At 62.7% G+C, this 10,552-nt stretch overlaps 2 protein-coding genes across 2 annotated transcripts; one reads left to right on the top strand and one right to left on the bottom strand.

The window, feature by feature from the left end:
• Nucleotides 1–1,360: 1,360 nt before the first annotated feature.
• LOC138726677 (fibulin-7-like) lies at nt 1,361–4,886 on the bottom strand. Its single transcript, XM_069868613.1, has 8 exons — nt 4,782–4,886; nt 4,030–4,186; nt 3,695–3,865; nt 3,425–3,550; nt 3,103–3,225; nt 2,872–3,009; nt 2,640–2,778; nt 1,361–1,913 (listed from the first exon to the last, which is right to left on the bottom strand). The coding sequence occupies exons 1-8, from the start codon at nt 4,848–4,850 to the stop codon at nt 1,553–1,555; spliced, it is 1,284 nt and encodes a 427-aa protein (XP_069724714.1). The 5' UTR covers nt 4,851–4,886; the 3' UTR covers nt 1,361–1,552.
• A 1,687-nt stretch (nt 4,887–6,573) lies between these two features.
• LOC138726502 (C-type lectin domain family 18 member A-like) lies at nt 6,574–10,552 on the top strand. Its single transcript, XM_069868301.1, has 12 exons — nt 6,574–6,688; nt 7,181–7,272; nt 7,683–7,907; nt 7,984–8,081; nt 8,615–8,736; nt 8,824–8,931; nt 9,359–9,451; nt 9,604–9,710; nt 9,849–9,978; nt 10,056–10,152; nt 10,253–10,344; nt 10,475–10,552. Exons 1-12 carry the CDS (start codon nt 6,589–6,591, stop codon nt 10,510–10,512), a joined length of 1,302 nt encoding a protein of 433 aa, XP_069724402.1. The 5' UTR covers nt 6,574–6,588; the 3' UTR covers nt 10,513–10,552.

Raw genomic sequence — 10,552 nt, 5'->3', positions numbered from 1 at the left:
AGAAACCTGGAAAAGAACACATTTGGAGCGCCCAGCTTGGCAGAAATAAATATAGAATAGAATAGAATCATAGAATAGAATAGAATCATAGAATAACCAGGTTGGAAGAGACCCACCGGATCATCGAGTCCAACCATTCCTATCAAACACTAAACCATGTCCCTTAGCACCTCATCCACCTTAAACCCCTCCAGGGAAGGTGACTCGACCCCCTCCCTGGGCAGCCTGTTCCAGTGCCCAATGACCCTTTCTGTGAAGAATTTTCTCCTAATGTCCAGCCTAAACCTCCCTGGTGGAGCTTGAGGCCATTCCCTCTTATTGACACTTGTGATTCCCAGCTTTGCATCCCGGCCTCTCCTCTTAGCACGGACCAGCTGTGGATTCTCCTGATGCAGCATGGCCAGCCCCACCACCCAGCCCACAACTCCACCGGCCCTAGGGAGGCTTTTTTTCCCTCCTCCAGCAAAGCAGCCGTACCTGGCCCTGGAGCCAGCGGCAGAGCCGGCACAAGAAGGTCTTTATGAGCCGCCTGCGTTCTGCACACAGCGGCTGCTTTGTGCGAGGGGCACTGGCACACGCTGGCCGGACACTCACCTAAGAAAGCTTCTGTGTGCTGAGGGGAGTCCTCCACTCGTGTCCCCAAAGGCCCCTGTCACCTTTTTGACCTGCGGCGGCTCCTCCTGCGCAGGGGTCTGGCTGTGCTGGCAGTGGCTGAGGTGCCCACATAGCTGGAGGGGCTGCAGCTCTTTGACCTCGCTGCCCACCCTCCTCGAATCAGGAGCAGGGCGACAGCTTGAGTGCCTGGTGAGCTGCGGAGCCGCAGCTTGGGCTACCTGTGCTGTCGGCTCCTGTCAGAGCTGGCCACGAGGAAACACGGCCCCCAGTGATTGTCACCCACTCAGTTGGTGCCGGGGACACCCGCTGCCCTTCCCTGGCACCATCCAAGGGGCTTTGAGGCACATGCTCAGCCCATCTACCAGTCCTGCACTGGGGGATTCTTCAGCATGGCCCACGAGAGCGGCGCTGCTGGGAGGGACATGGACGCTGCGTGATCCCGGGTGGGCTTGGCAGCTCTACTGTCAGCCTGAGCTCTGCCAGGGGACACCGCGGAGACCACAGCCCCCAGCTCTCCCAAGGAGCCTTGTCCTGGGAACATCAGGCTGCTCCTCCACAGCCAGCACAGAGCACAGACACCCTTCCTACAGCCACTTTTCTTTTATTAGAAATTGCAAGATACAAGGAGCTGGACCTGCACACCACATGCTGTTGGCTCACTCTGCCCTGCCCCTCTGTGTGCTGCGGTGGCAGAGAGGAGAAACGCTGGCAGAAGCAGGTACCCCCAGGCTGCCCCGCGTTGCCCGCAGGGTTTTCCTTGCAGCCTTTGTGACAGGGACTGTTTCTGCTGCGGTGGCTTGGCCCTAACAGGCACGAGCAAGCATTATGGCAGAGGGATATCTCCAGTGGGACCAAAACTGGGACCACTGACTTGAATCCGCTCTATCGCTCCCCGGGAGACACCACGGCTTGGCCCCACACCGGCCTCCGAAGGGGATCAAAACTCATATGGGGACACAAAGACTGTGACCTTGAAGATGTGCTTGCCAAGGAGGACCTTGCGGGAGAACTCGCTCATCTCCAGCTCCACCTCCAGCGTGGCTGGCCCTGCCAAAGGGCTGGTGAGCACCAGCTCTCCTCTCTGCCGGTCGGTGCGCCGCACGGTGAAGATGCCCTGGCCCCGGCTACCCATGATGGCGAAGCGCAGGCTGTCACCCACAAAATGGGTGGTGGACATCTTGAAAAGGACATGGGGCACTGTGCGGTTGGCCTGGAGTGGCAGGTAGTGGAAGGAGATGGAGGTGGCGGCCAGGCGGCAGGCTCGGCTTTCCATGGGGCAGGGGTTCCTCTCACACTGGCTGCCAGGAGAGAACAGTACCACTGCTCAGCAACATGGTTTGGCTCTCAGGGAGCTGCCCACATCATTGCAAACAAGCCTAGACCATGCTGCAGGTAGCATTTCAGCCCCTCTGCTGGTCCTGTGGCACAGCAACCCTAGTCAGACAAATCCAGCGTCTGTCCTGTCCCTGCCTCTGCCAGGCAAGTGCCCTGCCTTGCGGGGACACGGCTCTCGGTCGTGCTCTGAGGCTGGGACCAGGGTTACCACAGTTCCAGCTGGAGGCCAGGGATGCAGCTAGGCTCAAATGTGCCTCCCACAAAGGAACATCCCTTGTCCACTGTAGGGATGCTCCTCCACTTGGGTTGCTTGTGCTCAGCCACAAAGCACTTCAGTCTCACAAGCAGGACGGGGGGTGTTTGCCTGGTGGATGGCAGCTGGGGACACTGTAAGGATGGGCAGCAGAGGTGAGACAGTGTCGTTCCCTGCAAGCTGGGGCCCTGGGGAACTAGGGCCCTGGATAAAGCCACCATATATTGGGGTGGTCCCACCCACGCCCCTAGCCCCTAACATCCCAAGGCTCTTGGCAAGGTGCATCGGGGAGTGTGCCAAGCACACCCCACGTGGCAATGTGGCTGGCACTTTCCCTGCTGCCCCTAGGTGACACGACACAGTCCCTGGGGCACATGTAGAACCCATTGCCTAGAGGAGAGGGCACGACGCAGGCCAAGCCACGCGCAGTACTCACAAGGTTGAGGTCTTGACATAGCTGGTGTTGTGGCGTGGTGGGGGGCACTTGGGGCGCACGCAGCGATGGCCCCCGAAGGTGTTGATGCAGAGGTCACCCTGGGTGCAGTTGTGCTGCTTCCCAGCACACTCGTTCACATCTGTAGCGGTGGCGTGGGGTGAGCGGGACCCTCCCCACTGCTCCACACCCCTGGTCCCCTGGGATGCTCCCTCCCTGCACCCACTGCTCTTACCCTCGCAGGTGTTGCGGTCGGTGTGGAGCAGGTAACCAGGGGGGCAGAGGCAGCGGTAGGAGCCAGGGAGGTTGAGGCACTCATGGAGGCAAATCCGGGTCTGGGGGTTGGACTGGAAGAGCTGGCACTCGTCCACATCTGGGGGGACAGAGAGAGAGGCATGAACAGTCCATCCCATCACCACCGAGCCTCGATTTCTCCCCCTCCCCACCACCTTCACCCGTCTTTTACCGTGGCACACACTGCCGGCTCGCATCTGGAAGCCGGCATCACAGCTGCAACGCCGTGAGCCCTGGTGGCCTTCGGCACAGCGGGGCTGGCGACTGAAGGAGGTGTTGCTCAGAGTCACCCAGTCTGCAGAGGAGAGAGGGTGTCACTGCCAGGGTCGGGGCATGGGGACGTGGCGAGGGGGGCTGAGGTTCCTTCCAGGGAACCATGGAGTGATGGGGGTGGGGCTGAGGTTCTGAGGGAGCACAGGGAGATGGGTGCAGCATGGCCAGGTTCTGTGCCCATGAGCATTCCTGTCTTCCGCAGCCCTAACCCAGGCACCTACAGGCAGAGATGGGGCTCTGGCAGCTGGGGCCTGACCAGCCCCGTGGGCAGAGGCATGTGTAGCTCTGGTTGCCATCGATGCAGGTCCCACCGTTGGCACACGGGTTGCTGGAGCAGTCATCAATACCTGGCGAGAAGCAGCCTATGAATGCCAGCCAGACAAGCCCATCCTCACCCCATCCCACCGCCTGGCCTCAGTGCCCATTGCCGCAGCCTCTGGGCTCCTCTCCCTGCAAGCCAGGGGAGCAGGGCTGATCTCCTAGCACTTCACTTTTGCAGAAGGGCCGAGTGCCACTCCACGTGCGGTCCTGCCGGCAGGTCCGTGTCTCCGAGCCCAGCAGCTGGAAGCCAGCATCACAGATGAAGTGCACATCGTGGCCCACCCGCACGCTCCGGCCCAGCATCCGCCCATTCAGGGGCACCACTGGCTGTGGACAGGTCTCTGCAGACAGACAGATACAGGTGAGGACAGACATCACCAGGCTGGAGCCAACCCCAGCCCCATTGAGGAGCTGGAGGTCCCTCGCCCAGGTTGCTTGCTGGGGGCCAGGGGGTCTGAGCCAGCCCAGTGGGGACGTCACCCTCCCGGCTGTGGCCCAGTGGTACCGTTGCGTTTGGTGGCTCGTCTCTGGAGGTGGCTCTGGAGCATGGAGAGCTGCTGCCGGAGACCACGCATGCCACGCAGGTGGGCAGCCTCCTGTGCTGCCAGCAGCTTCTGCATCTGCCGCACCACCCCGAGCGCTTGCTGCTGGCTCACACATTCCTGGAGGGATGCAAGGGCATCTCTGTCACCCGACGGGCTCCCCCAGCACCCTACCGCAGCCCTCCCGAGCTGGCAGCTATCTGGGGTTGGTTTCATAGAATCATAGAATAATCAGGTTGGAAGAGACCCATCAGATCATTGAGTCCAACCATTCCTATCAAACACTAAACGATTCCCCTTAGCACCTCGTCCACCCGTGCCTTAAACACCTCCAGGGAAGGTGACTCAACCACCTCCCTGGGCAGCCTGTTCCAGTTCCCAATGACCCTTTCTGTGAAGAATTTTTTCCTAATGTCCAGACTAAACCTCCCCTGGCGGAGCTTGGATGCTCTGTTCTGGGTGAAGCCCCTTCCTCCCCATCTGCCTCTGCCTCCATATCTGCTCCAGCCTCAGCGCCTCTGCCCAATCCTGCCCCGGCACTGGGATGCTGAGGAGCAGCTCAGATGCCCCTGGTGAATTTAACACCATTTCACTGCTGCAGGGGAGCGCGGTGGCCCTGCCATACCCCCAACCCTGGGGCAGTGACGAGGCACTGGGGTGCAAGAGGGGGGTGGGTCTGCAAGGGAGTTGGAGAGCAGGCACAAGGGATCCTTACCTGGGTGCTGCCGAGGGGCAGCTGTAGGATGCCCAGAGCCAACCAGGCTGGCAGTGGGATGAGGAACATCGTGCCGGGGCTGGCTCCAGCCACGCAGGCTGCAGGGACGAGGCACTGGCACCCCACTTCTGCCCTGCTCGCTCGCAGCCGCACTCCTGCGCTTGCCAGAATTTATCCGCAGCGCATGCCTAAGTGTTTGTTGGTTTTTCCTCTGGCCGAGGCCGAGCTGTAGGAAAGTTTCCCCTTGGCACTGGCGCCAGCCTCCCCTTCCCTTCCCTCTCTGCACATCAGAGGTTTTGGGGCCTTTCATGTCACAGGGCCAGCAGATGCCGGGGCCAGGCGGTGGCTGTCACGGCTCTCACCGCAGTACCAGTGGTGCCGGGCTCCCCCCATGGCCAGCCACGGCTCCTGGGCTCCTCGGCACGCAGGGGTGCTGGATGTGGCTAATCCCATGCATTTGCTAAGGGTGGGAAAGTGTCCTGGGAGAAGGAACGGATTTGAGCTCAGCACCGGGGTCTGTCTCTATGGTGGGGCTGGGACTGCTGCAGAGGGCAGCGGGGGAGCAGCACTGGTTCAGCAACCTCTGCTTGACTGTACTGGAGGGAGCTAAACCACGCTGGAAGCTTAAAAGGGGATCCCCAGGCTCTGCTGCAGCCTAGAGTGGGGGTGCAGGTTAGCATTGTGGTCAGGATTAACGTTAGGGTTGGGGTTAGCATTGGGCTCATAGCTAGCGCTAAGGTCAGGGTTTGTGTTAGGATTAAGACCAGTGTTAGGTCCGTTCCCAAGGGTTTAGGCCAGTATGAGCGGGAGGGTTTGGGATAAGAGTTGGAGTTAGCATTAGCGTTCGGGCTGCGGTTTGGCCCAGGGTTAGGGTTAGGCTCAGGGTGAGGGAACTGAGGGTTTTCAGAGCTGGATGCCCTGATTGCTGGAGGGGGTGATGCTCCTAGTGCCTCCTGCCTATGGCAGCCCAGAGGAAGGAGCATGGCAGTGGTGCCTGTCCCCCAGACACCCCTGAGCCAGGAGGTTTGAATCACAGACATCTGCCCTGTGCCTGGGAAGCACCCCTAGCCCCCCGGCATTGGCACTGGCACAGAGCCATGGGGATGCTGCTGACCCCCTGAGCAGCGTGGGCTCCAAGACCCCTACCCAGCCCCGAGAGCTTGCTGAGATGTGTCCCCCCAAGCCCAGTATCTCCCCTGCCGCCGCACCCCCCAGCCCTCGTATCCTCTCACCCTGTAACCACGCTGCCCAGCTCACAGGAGAAGGTATTTGGCTTTGTGCCCGTGGTGGTGTGTGTTACCTCCTCAGCATGTTTAATTCATGGGACAAGAGAAAAGCCGGCAGCAGGGGTCCCCCTTAGCTGCCCCCCAATCCCTTGGGATCCAATCTCCCAGCACCCCAAAGGGGGACCCTCTTGGGACTCCTGCTTCTGCCTCCCTTTCCACCCCAACCCTGGCTTGGCAGCAGGGCTGGGCAGAGCCCGGGGAGCCAACCCCACCACAGGGCATCCCAGCAGGGCTGCAGCCGGGGCCCCGGGAGCTGTAGGCTGTGTTCGCACCAGCGAGCAACTGTTTTGACAGAGCTATTGCTCACCCGTCAAGCTTTTGTTCGAGCTGACCAGCAGTGCCTGTCTGGAGTTCTGAATAGGATCAAATCCCGCAATCAAGCACACACAAGCGTGCACAAGCGCGCAGGAGCGCACAGCCAAGCTCGCCCCGACACCAGGTCTGCTGCGAGGGGTCTCGTCTCTCCCAAATCCTCCTTCCAGAGCCTTAGGGGTCTGGTCCCCCCCAGCCCAGCTACCTGCATGAAGTTCTTGGCGCTGCTGGTTTACAACCTCCTGGCATGGAAAGTGGGTGAGGCGCGTTCAGATCCTCCAGAGAAGTTTTCTGCACTGGCTCCAGGAGGTAATCAGAAGAGGGGCAGGGGGGAATGTGGGGGGGACCCTAAGCACCATCTCCTGGGGCCAGGCCAGGCAGACAGGGGGATAGGAAGGTGATGGGCACCTGGGAATTGGAACGGAGGTTTCAATGGGTGATGGGGGGGCCTGGAGCTGATGTTGGAATGGAGCTGGTGATGGGAGGGGTCAGGTGGTGTGTGCATTTTGGGCTGATGAGGCCAGCCCGGTGGGGTCTGGGTGCTCGCAACACAGAGATGGGGGTGGGGGAACGGGTACATTCCTGGTGGTCGCAGCAAACCCATGCAAGACAGTGAGCCAGACCCCCCCGGCCCCTGACCCTTTTGTGCTCCTAGCCCAAAAGCGCTTTCTTCTCTCCCCTGGAGTCTCCATGGAGACCCGGGTGCCTTCCCTGTATCCCTGGCTGCAGCCGGGGGATATGGGGAAGGCACCCACACCCCTAGCCCCTTGGGCCCCATCCCCAGCTGTTCTGCCCCCCCAGCTCTCAGCATGAAGGAGACCTTCCTGGTGCTCTCGCTGCACAACAAGCTGAGGAGCAAAGTTCAGCCACCTGCTGCCAACATGCAGAAGCTGGTGAGCCCCCTCTGTGTCCCATAGTCCCCACCGCCCACCTCCCACTCCATGCCCAGGGAGCTGGGCAGCCCACGGTTGCACACCACGGTTTGTCATTAACAAACTAATGAAGCAGGAGAGCTGCCCGGGGTGGGGCCCACGGGGAGGACGTGCCAACTAGCACTGGCCCCTTGAGGGCCCTCATGGGAGACCCCCGTGTCCTGTGATGCCCTTCGATGACTCTGGATCATCTCACCTCTGCACACACCAAGGGCAGGGCTGGTCCCTTGGGATCTCTGGCTGCATCCCTCACATCCCCCCGGACATACGCCCTTGGTGGTCCCCAGCCCCGTCCAGGGCAATTCCCCCACTGTCCCACAGCATCCCTCTGGCTCCCCTGGGCGTCCCCCAGTGCTGGCCGCTCCCTGCAGGAGTGGAGCGAGGAGCTGGGGCTGCTGGCGGGGGCGCGGGCAGCCAGCTGCCTGCAGAGCCCCGCCGCCCCGCCAGCCCCGCAGCTGGGCTGGAGCGAGGCCCTGCTGCCAGCGGGCGCCGGGGGCTTCGCGGCTGTGCTGGAGCGCTGGTTCGCCGAGGGCCGACGCTACGACTACAGGACGGGGCGCTGCGCGGCCAATGCCACCTGCCACCACTACACCCAGGTGGGTGGGGGGAACGGGGCGGGGGGAGAACCAGAGGGGCTGGGAGGCCCGGGGTGACACAGACGCTCTCCCGCAGCTGGTGTGGGCCACGGCGGGGCAGCTGGGCTGCGGCCGGCACCTCTGCCCTGGCAGCCACGGCACCAGCGAGGCATTTGCCTGCGCCTACTCCCCGGGGTAAGGCGGGCTGGGAGGGGAGCCTGGATTTATATGTGGGGAAGGGGGCGTGGTCTCGTGGTGGGCGTGGCTTATGACTGGGGGCGTGGTTTACGTTGTGGGCGTGGCCTCGCTGGGGGCGCCGGTCGTGAGCGTGGTCTTTGAGGGGGCGTGTCCTATGGGGGCGTGGTCTATGGAGAAGGGCGTGGCGTTGTGGGCGGGGCTTCTGTGAGGAAGGGGAGGGGCTTTGCTTTGGGGGCGGAGCCTTTGGTGTTGACTGTGTTTGGTGGGCGTGGTCTCGTCTTGTGGGCGGGGCCTCGCTGGGGAAGGGCGGAGCTTCGCTTTAGTGGGCGTGGTCTCAGGGGCGGGGTTGGCCTGCTCAGTGGGCGTGGCCTCTCTGGGGGGCGTGGAATGGCTGTGGAGCAGACGGGCTCGCCTAGAGTGGGCGTGGCTTAGCGTGGTGGGCGTGGCTTGGCGGGAGGGGGCGTGGCCTGTCCGAGGGGGCGTGGCCAGAGCGGGCAGGTGCGATGCCCCACTGGTCCCTGCGGCCCCAGGGGCAACTGGGAGGTGGCGGGGATGCCCGTCCTGCCCTACAAGCAGGGCCCCTGGTGCTCCCTCTGCACCGCCGGCCTCTCCGGCTGCTTCAAGTCCTGGGACCACGGCGGCGGGCTGTGCGGTGAGTCCCTGCAACCCCTCCATCCCTGCGTGGCCGCTGGCCGCGCCGCAGCCCTCGACGCCTGCACTGCCTCTCTGCTGTGTCCAGAGGTGCCCAGGAATCCCTGTCGCATGAGCTGCAGGAACGGCGGGAGCCTTGACATGAGCAGCTGCCAGTGCGTCTGTCCCCCCGGCTACACGGGCCGCTACTGCCAAGGTGTGAGGGGCACCCGCGCAGCCACCGCCTCCCTCGCCTCTAGAGCTGCACACACATGGTCGCTGCGGCGCATGCACGGGGTGGGTGCGGGGCACGCGTGTCCACAGCAGTGCGTTGCACGAGTGCCCAGGGTTGGTGTAGTGCATGCACGTGCAGTGCCAGGGCAGTGCATGCGTGTGCACGGCTGCTGCAGCGCATGCCTCTGCGGCGTCGGTGCGGCACGTGCGTGCGCAGGGTCAGTGCAATGCAGGCACGTGGCTGGCGCCGTGTTTGTGGTGCGCTCGGTGCCATCACGCGCACGGTGGTGCAGGGTGAGCGAGCAGCACGCTGACTCGGTGCACGGGTGTGTGTGGGCAGCTCAGCCCGGCGAGGGGCAGGAGGGGGTCGCTGAGCCCTTGGCAGCTCACACAGCGCCTTCTGCCCGCAGTGAGGTGCAGCGGGCAGTGCCTGCACGGCAAGTTCAGGAAGGAGGAGTGCTCCTGCCTCTGCGACGTGGGCTACGGCGGCGCCGAGTGCGGCAGTGAGTCTGCGCCCACCTGCGTGGCCAGGGTGGATGCTTCAGGGTCACAGTGGGGATCTGCAGGCTGGGACCCCCGGAGTGGGGCAAAGGGTCCTCCTGTGGGCCTGGCTCTGCCAGCACAGGGACCCACCCGCGCCTGCCTGTACCCCCAGTGAAGATTCAGTTTCCCTTCCACGTCTGCGACGTGCAGATAGACGGTGACTGCTTCATGGTGTCCCCCGAGGCCGACACCTACTATAGAGCCAAAATAAAGTGCCAGGTGAGCCCCTGGGATGCTCTGAACATCCCTTCGCAGCTGAAAGATGCCACCTGTGCCCGCAGTCCTCTCTTGAATCTCTCCACTGCTGGTGTGAGTCTGGGCCACAGGTTTGGGACTGATTCGCTCCCTTCCCCACAGGAGAAAGGGGCAATGTTGGCCCAGATCAGAACCCAGAAGGTCCAGGACATCCTGGCTTTCTACCTCAGCCGCTTGGAGACCAGCAACAGGGTGACAGACACCGATTTTGAGACTGGGAACTTCTGGATCGGTGAGTGACAGCAGCGGGTAGGGTGCGGGTTGCCCGGGATGCAGGCGGCCGTGCCACCTCACCTCATGCTTCCCCAGGTCTCACCTACAAGACATCCAAGGCTTCCTTCCGCTGGGATGTGGGTGAGCCATCCTCCTTCAGCAGCTTCGCTTTTGGGCAACCGGACAACCAGGGGTAAGTGGTCACTGGATCTGGAGAACAACCTGCACTCTGCACGGTGTCACCGCGGTGCCGCTGCACTGGCCGGCCTCACCGCCCTCCCGCTGGGGCGCAGGTTCGGGAACTGTGTGGAGATGCAGGCGTCGGCCGCCTTCAACTGGAATGACCAGCGCTGCAAGACACGAAACCGGTACATTTGCCAGTTTGGTGAGTAAGAAGCTGGACACCCTCTCAGCACCTTCACCAGTTTGTTGAGCCCTTAGGGTGCCAGCTCCCAGCTCTGCTGGCTCTGTGACCCGCTGCGAGGCGGGCACTGATTCTCCACATCCCGGCACAGCCCAGGAGCACATCTCCCTGTGGCAGCAGGACCCCTGAGCTGGTGGCCCCAGGCACCGGCCAGCGCTGGCTGCTGTGC

Source organism: Phaenicophaeus curvirostris, chromosome 14 (assembly GCF_032191515.1).
Source record: "Phaenicophaeus curvirostris isolate KB17595 chromosome 14, BPBGC_Pcur_1.0, whole genome shotgun sequence".
Taxonomy (NCBI): domain Eukaryota; kingdom Metazoa; phylum Chordata; class Aves; order Cuculiformes; family Cuculidae; genus Phaenicophaeus; species Phaenicophaeus curvirostris.
Note: the sequence above shows the minus strand (reverse complement) of the source record. Positions and strands in the feature narration are given on the sequence as shown.